Here is a 14,316-nt window from a genome sequence, read left to right as displayed (position 1 = left end):
TTTGATTCTCTGTACCTACTTGAATATATTTCGTCATTGATGTTTCATTTCTGTTACATTATAATTAACTTGAAAAGATATCATTTATTTGTATACTTACAATTTTACATTCATTTATAACTATCATATTTTTGATATTAGTAGATTCGTCAGTGTCTATTAGGAGTTGCGAATATTCGATGCTTTAAGCGACTTTGCGGTACTAATGTGATAACTAACAATACGTTTTGGTACTAGTTACGTATCTATTTTTCCCTTATTATTCGAATTAAAATAATATTAATATACTCAATAATAATCAAATAATAATACAAGTATAACACTAAAAATTTAAAGTCATGACTCATATATAACAACAATGATTTTGCTCGGAGTCGAGCTCACTGAGCTACTGTATCTGTGAGAATTTTGAATACCTTCACAGAAACAGCTGGAAAAAGGAACGCGTTGGACTGACAAGCTATAATAGTTCTCCGAAGTAAAGATCAATCACAAACTAACTCCAGCTACCAGTTCGGTGCAACTATTGTGTATTTTTTAATAGAAAACTCTTTGCTTAATGGAATTTCACCTTTGAACTTTAAAAGTTCCCCTGCCACCATTTTGAGGTAATATAACTTGACTAACTAATACGTAAGATTCGAATGTTCGCAAACTCTTGCTCCTCTTCTACCTACTTAGGATAAGCATTTCCATTTTGGAATTGGTCATAATAAATGTATTAATAGATGTGTAGTATAAATGTCAATATACTTAATTAAAACATAAATCTAATAATAATAAATGTTTATTTGCGCTTTTTTAGCATAGAGTTATAGAACTGACCATAAAATGATTATAAAAATTCATTTAAAAAAAATTAAAATTACACTTGATTGTATCTATATCAAGGAGTGAGTACATAGTAGAGTAATATGGGCTACATATATAGCGCTACGGGCGAGATTTGACCGTAAATTCGAGTGAATCTCTCGTTCGACTTGTTGATAACATAAAAAAAAATTAAATGTACCTATATGAATATATTTCCAATTTAAATGAATACCATTACTTTTAGTACTGGATTCAACACTATATAATTATTTATATTCATCATTCCGTTGTAAACTATTTTGGATGGAGAGGGTTAGACTGACGTTTACGTATAGGGCTTATATTATGCTAAGTTGATGACAATATTAAAGTGCCTGTTCCTTAATAGTTCGACGATTGGTTAATGGATATAAATAATTCATAACTTATATAGGATTGGACCGTTCAATTAATAAAAACTAATAATGGTTATCTACATACGAAATGACTTCAATTATTTAAAGGACATGGACGAATTTATTTATATATATATATATACATTGTTTCATTGTTTGTGGTCAGTTCCAAAGTTAATGCAAACTTCGTGTAATTGTTTCTAGATCTGTATTTATTATTATCTGCGTTGCATTTGCTCTATGTCGTAGTTGGTCTTGTGGAACTGCGGAGTAGAAGTGTTGATAATGTCTTTTTATATTTCAGTTCAAAATCAAAAGTACCTACGTATACACATTTTTAATACAAGATCAATTTTCGAGAAATAAAAAAATATGTCACATCGTTCCCAATTTCAATAAAAAAAATGTTTTGTTTCTTTTTTTTTGTTACAGTTAAACTGTAACAGATTCTTAAACATTATAAATAACTTCTAGACCACTTAGACTATCTACGACTGATTTCGTCAAAATTCGATATTTATATTGTTAACTTCGAATCATTCATCTATATATATAAAATCGAAAGGTCACTCACTCATCACGAAATCTCAGAAACTACATGTGCTAGGAATCTCAAATTTTGTATAGGAGTTACTTATAGGACGTAGGTGCTCGCTAAGACGGGAATTTGCAATATTCGACTTCTAAGGGTTTGTTTTTGGGGTTAAAAATTTGTATGAAACTTTGTTACTAATGACATTTGTCTTTGTCATTTGTTACTAATGACATTTGTCTTTGTCATTCGTTACTAAATGCTAGGAGTCTCAAATCTAGGACGTAGTCATGGAGACAGAAATTTATTATAAATTATAACATAGTTCACGCGGGTAAAACCGCGAGCGGGGCGCTAGTTTATTATATATTCAATAATTATGAGGCCATCGTGGCACTTGAACACATGCGTGTAACTGTAAACGTGACAGTTGTAGGTTCATTTTCCACTCGGGGAAATTAATTATTTCATATTTTCATTTCCACGCTCCGGTAACAAGGCAAAGCTCGAAGTTGAATTCCGCCACTCAACGCTATGTCTCCAGAACGGGATATCTCATCACTAAGTTCCCTCTGACCATCTATACTCAAACCATAACCCGTTTCATGGTAAAAATATATAGTTTAGCTATCAATGATAGATAGCCCCAAGTAACAAAAGGTACCTCGAAAATCGCTTAAAAAACAGCTGTAAAAGATTTAAGAATTGTAAACGTAACTATTCATTTGATAATATTTCATATTTTAAAATACACAAATATGGACATTTTACAGCACAAATATCGTCTAATTGATGATAATTACATCGTTTTGATTTATTCTTTAACAATTAAAAAGTTATTACTTACACGAAGTTAACAATGTAAATTGACGATTCTTTCTATTAAATCATTTACTTATGTAAGAAAGGAATCACACTTACTTTATAATATGTAGTAAATATTCCAAGGCGCTGCTAGGTTATCGTATCAGTTTTAAAAGTTATTACGACGCGTTTATTTTTTAGGGCATATTAACTACAGTGCAAACTTATTTATAATTTTTAAATATGGTGGAGAGCACAAAACTAAATTCAAATTTAGAAAACAAATTTGCGAATAATCTCTTATAATAAAATAATCTTAATAAGTTAAATATTTTTATGTTGAAAAAGTTCCTTTTCAAAGCTAACATATACTTAGATTCTAGTAAGAAAATTATAACATTTTCAAGTGTGGTTCCTTTCATCTTATATATCTTTTGTTTGAATATGCTTCAAAATAAATGGAAAAAGGAAATTGGTTGTTTCATTTTGACACCTACCATTTAATGTTAAAATAAAAAAAAGGTATTTCAAAAAGGATAAAATGACACAAAAACATTAAATTTAATATAATTTATTGATCTTAAACACTAAATGGTAACATATTAACTACACTGCTATAAAATATCATTGTAAATTTATAATAATTATATTCCAACATACTTTGTATGTCTTCCAGTCGCTAAAACTTTATTGTTGTCTTTGTTTCGTACTTCCACTTCTAGAAATGCTATTTTTTTACCAAGTTTTCTTGTAACAGCCTCTACTTCAACATTGTCACCTGGTTTCGCTGCATTCATGTAACTGAATTGAAATATAATATTTATATTTAAATTACACAATAAAACTCCAAATATAACTTTTCATTTTATATATGTTACTATATAAAGGCAACTAAAATAAACAATTATTTAATAGATAAATAAATACTAAACACATTTAGGAATAATTATATACATACATTCCTGACTTTGAAACACTTTCAGATATATTAAGAACTTAAACTTCAACAACTATAGAATCTATTACGTGTTGTTGTTGTATTAATAAATTTTGCTGAATAGTAGTACATAATCTAACAGTAAATATAGTGTTACGTTTTATTCCCATTTGGGGGAAATGAAATGTTTTATTTCCTCTCTAACAAGGCATTGCAAGCAAGTTACACCACTTTATATTCAATATCTTTGAAATTGAGCAGAATCTGGTGAATTAAGTGTCTCAACACTGTGTGAAGCTGTAAAATAAAAATTCTATTACCTTACACTAAGATCAATAGATACTCCTCTAGTATCAATATTTTCATGAGAAGCGAGAGCACAAGTTGATATAGCATCAACTAAGTGTGCAATGAAACCACCATGTAAAGTGCCACGTTGATTCAGATGCTCCTCTCCCACTTGGAACTCTGTTATCATCTTTCCGTTGCCTACACTTATGACTTTAACCTGTATATTAAATAAGTATCTTAAGATGTATACATAGTTAATAGGATAATCAAAACATATAACAAAATTGTAACTGATTGTTATCTGTAAATAGAAGATAAATGAGAAAAAAAATTATTGACATTTAAACATCATCAGATATTTACCATTTAAATAACAACATATCAAAGAGTTTTAGTAAAGGTTATAAGAAATTTTACGTTATTAATAGCAAATTAGCATAAAAATAAAATGTTTCTTTTCAACATAATTATTTTTAACACATTTAAGAAAATTACGTAACCAGGGCATTAGAAATATTTATTTTATTATTAGCAACGTAATAAGCAAATAAAGACTGTAGGATTTAGATAACACTTGTAGTTTAATGTGTTTATATATGTTTAAAATTTAAAAACATAATTTACCTTCCGTAAGTTATGATCGAAACATTTTGTTGAAGCAACAGTTTTTGTGAACAATTCTGCTATTTTTGCCGCCTTGGAAGCCATTTGTTCGTATTAATATACTTTAACATTAGTTAATAATTTTAAATAGTATCCTAATCGAAATTAAATATGAGATACTGTATTACAATTGTAACTATAATTCTAATATATCAGTATCTAAAGGTTGTCACTTGTCAAATTTTGCCTTTCACTCACTGTCACTTTCACATGTCAGCTGCAACTTATAGCATATTAGAATATAGTCTGTGGCTACAATCTTACAGTTTAAAAATACTACTACCCAAACGTAGCTACATTCATTCTTTGTTTTTAGTATAATACAACTACTTACCTGCTCAAATGGAGCACGTTTTATTTAAGGGCGTAGACGATGGTTGTGTTTCATATTTCAAAAATAAATGAAAAATGAATTAATTTTTTGATATAAAAAAAAACAACACACAATACAAATTTAGGTGCAAAATAAAGAGATCAGTGTTCTCTTTCTATAAAATAATAATAACAATAATAAGCCCGCATGACAGCTTGTGGCGAGCTGTTGGGGAGTGGCGACCCCACGGACCTGAGTCCTCCGGAGGAATGTAATCTATCCCCCGCCTCTGGCTTGCCTTTCTTGGCCGGCAGGATGCAGCGCAAGAGCTATATGCTCGAAAGGGTGGAAGTGCTCAATCTGCGTAATAACGAGGAAACCCGCTCACGAGCTCTTCGTGATGGTGAAATCGGTGCACACCTCTCTACACCCTTAGCCGACCACGCTGATGTTGCGCCCGAGGCATTACGCCGCTTTGTGGGATTCGAGTCACCGTCAGCCCACCATTCATATAATTATCATTTCCTGATCGCATTCTGTAATAAAGAAATTTTACATTTTATATAGGAAATATCTTAGTGGTGATAGTGTCTTAGCACTAGTTTCCCAGGTTCCCTCTGCCTACCTTACTCAGTGCGGGACACAGCGTGAATTTAAAAAACGAATTGACAATGTGCACATGTTTACGTGAATGCAATTTTGTTTTATATTTAGAAATCATTTCATTGTTTCTTTATTAAGTATTAATGGCATAAATTAACATTTAATATATATTTTAATCAGTTTAAAGCTGAATCTATTATTATAGCATTTTTAGGGTTTCATGTCTCAAAAGAAAAACGAAATATTTTTTTTTATCGGAAGTCTTGTTTAGTTTCAATTTCTGACTAGACGGTGTAGTTGTCAACGTAAGGGGTTGGATTCCCACTCGGAAAAATATTTATCTCCATTCCCCATTTTCTCCGAATTCTGGAGGCATTGCATATTGAATGGTGGAACTCGACGCCACGTTTTGCATAGTTACCAGAGTAAGAAAATGAAAATATTAAATATTGTATTCCCTAAAATATTAAGTGAGAATCGAACCCCCAACCTGTCGCATCCTACAGTCGCATTCTTGTGCCCCAGCGCCACGGCTGGCCTCGGATAAAAAATCGTGATCCAATTAATATTCTCTTGTAAACAATGGTTTCAGTCATTTTAGATTACTCATATAATATAGAACTTCCACTTCCTTACTTGTTTCCCGTTGGCAACATCGGAAATTGTCTAGACTTCTGATGAAAATAGTCGCTGTTAGAGGGAAATAGATTGTGAACGGAAAAGGTTTGACATGGATGTATAATATTTAGCCAGAAGTAGCTGTAGCTTTTTTTTTAAATTATATGTTTTTGTTACGTTTTCTAACCTAATTAATGTATTATTAAGTAGTATATTAATGAATTTATTATTTTTATAGAGATATGTGTTTATAAGTTACAGAACCCAACGCCGATTTTTGATTTATCAGACTCATGAAAAGGGAAAAGAAAAAAAAATATAGTAATTTTCCCGCGCAAATCAAACTTACAATCATTGTTTGTACATTAAAACGACGAGAAACTACTAGCACAATGTCAAAAAAAAATCTTTTTTCATAACTAATAGAAAACTTTTACAAAATACAACGACAAACGTCTAATGGCAGGTTTTGTGTCTAAATTAATTTGTTGAAGTGGAAGTAACTTTGCCGGGCATTATATTGTTCAACGCGAGGTTATAATTAACAGGTATTAATGTAATTAATTCTTATAAGTATATAATTAATAATTAATTAATTTGTAATGTAGTTCCTAATGGCTTCCAACATTTTCCACTACACATGTAGTTGATATTTACTTATTGTTTATTTTACATTCGACTTCGACGCCTACTGTTGGACATAGGCCTCGCCCAAAGATGTCCACGCCAGTCGATTCTGCGCTACCTGCATCCAGCGGTTTCTCGCGACCTCGACCAGATCGTCGGTATACCTAGTGGGAGACATGCCTACCGAGGGTCGTCCGGTTTCCGGCCGTCACTCGAGGACTAAGTTCAGCTTATTCAGGCAATGTCGAAGAAAAAAAAATTAACATTTACCCATTCCATACCCCATTCTTCAAGTTCTCTTCGAAAGGAGCTCCGTAAAATTTAAACTTGCTGTTATTACTACCTAGCTACCTATTTGCTTATGTGTATGTCGAATATATATAAGAATAATATTTTAAAAAAATATGACCCAACTTTAAAGAAAACGGAACAAATTAAGGATTTTAATACGCTTTAAATATTTTTAATAATAGTTTCGTAACGTCATATGGAAACCAAATTGGGTTACCTTGCTTAATATACCTAATTGTAATTTATAGATGATGGTGACCGACATTCGTTTTATGAGTAATAATATTTGATGTACTTTGTTTATTTAATGTTTAATGAATTTATATAGTTCACAAAACATTATAAGTACTAAAATCTATATATATATATAAAATCGAAAGGTCACTCACTCATCACAAAATCTCAGAAACTACAAGTGCTAGGAATCTCAAATTTTGCATAGGAGTTACTTATAGGACGTAGGTGCTCGCTAAGACGGGAATTTGCAATATTCAATTTCTAAGGGGTTGTTTTTGGGGTCGAAAGTTTGTATGAAACTTCGTTGCTACAATTGCTAGGAGTCTCAAATTTTTCATAGACGTCACTAGGATGTAGTCATGGAGACAGAAATTAATAATAACATAGTTCACGCGGGTGAAACCGCGAACGGGCCGCTAGTTTTATATATTTTTTAAACCGCTTTTTATAAAGTCAGCTTGTAACTATGTAAGAACATTTCGGAAGTTTGCCACACAAACAGACTTGTAATTTTTATATTGACAGCTTGGCAGATAATTATACGGAGATTTCGTGACAACACTATAATATGCCAAGTGCCAAACATTTTTGACTCACTTCTGGTTCTCGTTTTGGCTTACAAATGTACATACATGTTGGGCTCCTGTTAAAATATTAATAAAATCCAAAAAAAAACCTTTAGAGGAACAGCTAAAGGAATTTCTATTTTGTATCTAACATTTACTTATATATCTTTTTACCAACGATGCCAGCCAGTACGTACTTTAGGAACGGAAGACTAAATATAAAAAAAATGCATATAACAAGTAGAAAGTAATTTAGTATAATGAGTAATGGAAGATCGCTGGCATAAAACATTTTGGTGTAATTAACAATGCGAAATTATTTAAATTGTAGGTATGCCGCTCATTCTCGTCGGTGAAATTAAAACTTGTATAATTTTATGTTCCTACAGCATTAATCGTGCGTACTTTAAAGGCTTAAATAGTATATTAATTAATGCTTTTTGTTAACCATTATGAGATAATACACCTGGTGGAAAATGTCATATTATAATACTAGCGACCCCCTTGCGGCTTCGCCCGCTTTTACTACTGGATTATTCATATAATGTATGTTTGCAAAGCACTTAATATAATGTGAAAATTAATTAAACCCTAATGCAACCCGCATTTTCGTAGTTTCAATAAGGATTTTCCAATTGTTTTACACAGCAAGGATTTTTTAGTAGGTACCGTAATTTTAAATCTGTGCTACTAATCTTTTCAAGTACTTATTAAAATATATTTAAATTACTATTTTTAGATAGTTAAATGACATTAAATAATACATTCAACTCGAATTATCCAATACGTGCAAACGCATCTAAATCTTCGTTGCTCTAAAGGCAGGCGGGTTTTTTTTTCGAGCTTGTGGTTAATGCTGAAGAGGGTATTCTGTCCCTGATGAAAAGCAAGCACTACGTGGCTGCCTGTGAGGAAAATTAAATAGAATGCATCGGCCGGGAATCAAACACGGGCCGCCCGCGTGGCAGGCGAGCATTCTACCACTGAACCACCGATGCGTGTAAGGCAGGCGGGCGCGGCGGACGCATGGCGAGTGGCGAGCCGTTTCGCAGCAAGGATTTTTTGATATTGTAACAACTTCTAAAGTACTTATTAAAATGAAAAACAGTAAAGACAGTTTTGATCTACATTAAATGGCCAACGTAACTAATATACTTATTTATATGCTGAGAGTAAGGGATAAGTAAAACTTGAGTCGATACTGCTGAAGTGTCAACGACGTGATGTGTCAACAATTAAATGCGTTTTTCTCTTAAACTATTCGCAATTTCGAAATTGTGTAAAAAGCAAATTTTATCTTCGTTTAACGTAGAAAATTAATAAAGTATTTTAAAGGATAAGGATTAATACCATTATGGAAAAATATCCCTCACAATAAAAAATATATTGAAATTATTATTTTTAGACAGAAATATGACCACTACACGTTATCCTTAAAAGATAAAAATATGCTCTCGCGGACTTTTTTGTAGATCTCATTGAGAGGAACAATACTCCAGTACATTTTTTTCATGTAGTACTTACCATTAAAGCAGCGCATGCGCGAAAGTGTCTCAGCGGGTAGGACTTTATTCATATTTTGTGTATTTATGTTAATTTACATAAGAATGTACAAATAATAAACTATATATAAACCTTCTACGAAAAATACTCGACCTAATGGTGAAAACCGCAATAAAATCCGTTGGGTGGTTTAGAAGAAGAAGAGTTAGAAACAACAGACAGACACGAAAAGCGACTTTGTTTTATAAGATATAGGATTCTTATTTTTTGGCTTCCATTTGTATTGCACATGGGTAGGTAGGGGGATCATAGGAACCGAGTGTTAAGACACTCCGTTTCTCATTTTCCGTTTTTAAGGCACTTCCTAAGTAGTGAAACTCAACGAAGCTATTAAAGCGGGTATCCCCCGAGCCGGAATCAAACCCAAAATCGTCGCGTTGACAGTCGCACATTTGTGACCTTGCACAATGACTATAACATTCATTTTATGTTTTAGGCTAGATATATTTAGAAAAAATATTAAATTGTCTTATGCCTCTCAGGAATATCTGAAGGTGGTTGTGTTGTTGAACCTAGGATTACAATATATGGAATGGGAGATACGGTGCTTGAAGAAATTGAGGGAGGTCCGCCTACATCTATAACAGTAATTGCCCTGAGATTGCAATGCAAGATTGAAATTGAAATTGTAAACTGTAAGCCCTAAAACTGTAGCCATTCCGTAATCTTTGTCATTTACACTTATTTTTTAAAATTTTCCTGATTCACTGTCTTTTATATGTACCTTTCAGCTATAATCATTTTTTTAATCCTGCATAGAGCAGTGTAGGCGATTGAACCTGGGAAACTAGTGTTAAGATTCCGTTTCCCTCTTTCCACGATATTCTCCGAATTCCGAAAATAAAAAAAGTTTTTCATTTTCAATTTCCTATTTCACATAATACCTGTCTTAACTAAATGAGCTTTCCTCTTACATCTACATATGCTGGTGTATAAAGGAAGGTCAATCCAATTGTATAGACCCAGTCATTTTAGAATGCCTAGAGCGAGTGTAGCTTTAACTAAAATTCAAAGCACCTGCCATGCTCTCCAGCATCTGGGAAAATGGAATATGAACTTTGTGCTAGTATTTAACGCCTTCGTAGTTCCATTGTGTGTTGTGAGAATGATTTATAGGTATGTATGATTCGAAGAATTTATGCTTTCTGGCTTTATTCTCTTTCCTGCACATAGCAAGGTAGGCCCTGGACCTGGGAACTAGTGTTAAGACACTCCGTTCCTCACTTTATGCCGAATTGTGGATGCATTGTGCGTTGAGTGACGGTATTCACTGAAATTCCCCCGAGTGAGAATAGTAACTATAGTAGTCGCGTTCACAATGAGAAACTGTACCGCTGCTCCATGAAGATCTCAAAATTGATCATTTAATATGGTATAATGTTAATTTGATAAATAATTTTTCTTAGTATTTATAAGTATAGATTGAGGCTATTGTAGTTTAGAATGACTGATTTGTCATAAAATGATTGGTTTGTTGAACCTCGAAGAAGAAGTGCGGCGTTGGGTTTCGCGACACAATGTATCGAAGCCAGGTTGAATATTGAGAGCAGAGTATCTTAGGCCCGTATTTACAAACTGTATAAATCTATGAATGAACACGGGTTCTTGGAATCGCTTTCAAGATCGATCTCAAAGTTGAGAGTTTTATGAGGCGGAACGTCGTCCTTTGTCACGCCCAGAGTGGGGAAATGAATATATAACTTATTGCACATCGAATCCACAATCATAGCATTAATAGCCAGATGCTCATATCCACGATGGCGTTAACAAATTTTATTATTATTACTTATTTTTATTGAATACTTTATTGCATACCCAAATAACTTAAACACAAAACAAAAAAAATTAAATAAATTAAGTCCAAACATAAAAGAGATACAAGAAAAAACAAATTTTGTGTGGGGGTGTAATATTTTTTTTTTTTGTAAAATAATGACCCTAAAAAAAGGACACAGAAAAAAAAACTAACTACAAAACGTGAGAAACAGAAAAAACACAGAATTAAGTAAAAAATATGAAAGAGACAGATTAAAACATTAAAATAACAAGTATTTGCATCTTAAAATAAAGGTTAAGCGGACAATTTCATAGTACGTTTATTCCAATTAACCTTTTCACTCGTAGGTACGTGCTGTTTGGATTCCCGTAAAAGCTAAGTTCAATTTCAAACGAACGAGTGAGTCTAAGCGATAGCTTAAATTCCTATTCGAGTATTTTGTTTGATATTGAGGATATAAAATGGATACACTGGATTTAAATTTACGCTAATCTTCACAAATTTTGTTAGGATTCAACTTTTGATCGCATAGTGTTAAATCACTCCCTTCTATGTTTTCGACCGAGAGATACGGCGTGTTTAGTTGCGGAACTAATCAACGTAATTTCAACTTAAATAAGTGGGAATCGAACTCACCATATTTATTGTGATGTGTGTGATAATCTTTTCTTTTAATAAACTGTTTTGCATCTGCATTATAAATTTAAGCACTGCTATGTATGTGTTACAAAAATATTTCAATTAAAATGGCAATAAATAGCAAAAAAAATGACGATATCCAAATGTAGCCTCCAATCAAAACTGTGGCTGTCATCGCACTTAATCAAAACTAGCGTAATATATTTTTTCTTTTTTAATAATTAGTTAATTAAAATATACAATTTTTGATTTTCAACTCGTGCCATGTTAACCAAACAGCCTAAATAGAAACGATAAGGTCCTATTCACACAAACATTACTCTCTCTATTCTGTCTCATAAAGTTTAATATGTACTATAAAATGACGTCAGAAATTACCTAGTTCAGTTTAATTTACAAGACTTACAATGTGTAACACCGACGGTATAATGATATGACACCTCATTACGAACAAACATGACTTGAAGCCTTGTATATTCTACACCCCTAAAGGCCTCTGCCTTATTTTAAAGTAATTAATTAATTCTAAGCATGGACATTGGACATTTACTAAGAAAAATAATTCTGAAGAAAATTCTGTACATTTTTTTTTGCTTATTTCTTAGCAATGCAATAAAAACTGCATCTTATTCTCATTAAGAATTGCAATTCTTAAGAGAATTGTTCCATGTGTCGTTTTGTTTTCTTTAATATTATGCTATAATAGTGTGAGAACGAAACACAGAATAAGTATATCATAGAGAGGCTTTGTTCACGTTACAGCGTGAGTCAAAAAAATCGTAAATCTTAAGGACAAAAATAAGTTTAGTTTAAATCATTTTTACATAATCTTCACACTGTATCCCGTACATGACAGGGCAGGCAGTGGGAACCTGGGAACCTAGTGTATGTAAGACACCCCGTTTTAAATTAAGACACTTCCGTTCCCCAGTTTCCGTCATTGATTCTTTGAGACTTCGCGTGTTGAGTAGCTGAACTTTAGTGGTCAAGTCTCTATTTTAATTAAATCTTATTTTCATTTACTTAACAAAATATTCGAAACAATAATATAAACAATATCTTTTAGTTAAAGCATAAATATAAAAAAATCCTATAAAATAACACGTGGACATTGATTGAACGTATGGTGTCATTGTAACGCGAAGTAATTAAGACGTATTACGTTAATTATTCATTCAATATACAAAATAAATAACGACATTTCAAGAGTCATAATAAGCTATAATTTTTTTAAAATGGTAACGTCTATATTCTAAAATAGGTTCATTAATTAATATTATATATTTATTTCTTCATTCATTTATTCGTTCGTTCACTCATTAATTCATTATTTTATTTATTTAACTTAGCTGAAGAAGGCTTTTAGAGGACGTCGGGGCACAGCTGCACAAGTGTGTGACTGTAATAAGACAGTTGTAGGTTCGATACCCAGTCGAGGATATAAAATATTTATTTACATTTATATTCTAATTTCTTCGCTCTGGTGTCGAGGCAAAGAGCGGCGTTGAGTTCTGCCACTCAACACGCAATGAGCACGGAATTCGGCGGAAAGTGGGCAACGGAGTGTCTTAACACTAGGTTCCCTATCTGCTTAGCCTGCTGTGTGTGGGAAACTGCGTTAAGCTGATTTTTAATAAAAAAGCTTCACAATTCCTTAATCTATACTGTAAGATTACATACAGATCTAGAACAAATATCTACAGTCAAATGGAAAAGAATTTTTCCCCCCAGTTAGAAATTCCATCATCGAGATGCATCGGCCTCTGATTTGTGAAGAGTAAAAGCTGCCACTTGACTTTTGTGGCTTATGCCTATGACTTACGAGTAAGCTTTCGTTTTGATTGGGTCGGGCAGCACCAGCTGTGCTGCAATGTCTTAAAAGATAAAAGTGCATTTAGGATATATAGAAATGGTAAGGTATCTTTTTAAGTATTGCTATTTTAAAACAGATGACAATATGTGAATGTTAATGTTCATTATGAATATTCATGGATGGGAATTGTGCACTAACACAGGATGAATATGGCTGCAGTAAGGCAAACGGTGGAAAAATTAAAACATCTCCAAACTCTTAGATTTATTTATTTATTGTTAGACTTAGATTTATTTAAACTTTAAAGTCACTGTAAAAAGATTGCTTTTGAATATACTTATTACAAATTTTCTATACGATAAAAAAGTGGAAAGTGAAGTATTTATTTTTCACGTCCACTTTTTATTTTATTATTACAAGAATATCTAAAATAAACAATGATTATATCACTTTAAAGTGTACCTACGTTTATTCTACAATAGATATTTTTAATAAATGAAAAGCAGAATAAAATACAGAAATACAAAATTCTTATCAAAGGAATGATTTGTATAGATATAGTAAGCACAAAATATCAGAGAATACCAGCAATTCCAGAGAAACGTCGCTGCGTTCTCGAATATTGAGTAGGTATCCCGTATTTACAGATGCATTCTTAAACACAAATAAATTATAAGCAAAAAAACATTTTTAGAAAAAGCTTTTATTTAAAAGCCCTGAAAAGGAGAAAATAAAATTTGTCTTTTAAATTTTAACTATCAACTCATAACCTCATTGTACACAATTTATATGACCATAAAAGCTTGTCGCGCGATTTACTTATGTAACTAAACT

The 14,316-nt window shown here is 32.1% G+C and overlaps 1 protein-coding gene across 1 annotated transcript; it reads right to left on the bottom strand.

Moving 5' to 3' along the window:
* Window positions 1-3,099: 3,099 nt before the first annotated feature.
* On the bottom strand, window positions 3,100-4,604 carry LOC146527303 (acyl-coenzyme A thioesterase 13-like). Its single transcript, XM_085205610.1, has 3 exons — window positions 4,397-4,604; window positions 3,802-3,989; window positions 3,100-3,345 (listed from the first exon to the last, which is right to left on the bottom strand). The coding sequence occupies exons 1-3, from the start codon at window positions 4,478-4,480 to the stop codon at window positions 3,189-3,191; spliced, it is 429 nt and encodes a 142-aa protein (XP_085061736.1). The 5' UTR covers window positions 4,481-4,604; the 3' UTR covers window positions 3,100-3,188.
* Window positions 4,605-14,316: the final 9,712 nt, after the last annotated feature.

This window comes from Heliconius melpomene, chromosome 21, assembly GCF_056956725.1.
Source record: "Heliconius melpomene rosina isolate 202511_hmr_F chromosome 21, ASM5695672v1, whole genome shotgun sequence".
Lineage (NCBI taxonomy): Eukaryota > Metazoa > Arthropoda > Insecta > Lepidoptera > Nymphalidae > Heliconius > Heliconius melpomene.
This window is presented reverse-complemented; position numbering and strand designations above follow the sequence as displayed.

What these genes read in the sequence shown, in the direction of transcription:
- LOC146527303 (XM_085205610.1), bottom strand. Translation starts at nt 4,480, where the DNA reads ATGGCTTCCAAGGCGGCAAAAATAGCAGAATTGTTCACAAAAACTGTT. An exon ending in TCGATCATAACTTACGGAAG is followed by an intron (nt 3,990 to 4,396) that starts GTAAATTATGTT and finishes TTTAATATACAG; the next exon opens with GTTAAAGTCATAAGTGTAGG. An exon ending in TCTATTGATCTTAGTGTAAG is followed by an intron (nt 3,346 to 3,801) that starts GTAATAGAATTT and finishes ATTTCAATTCAG; the next exon opens with TTACATGAATGCAGCGAAAC.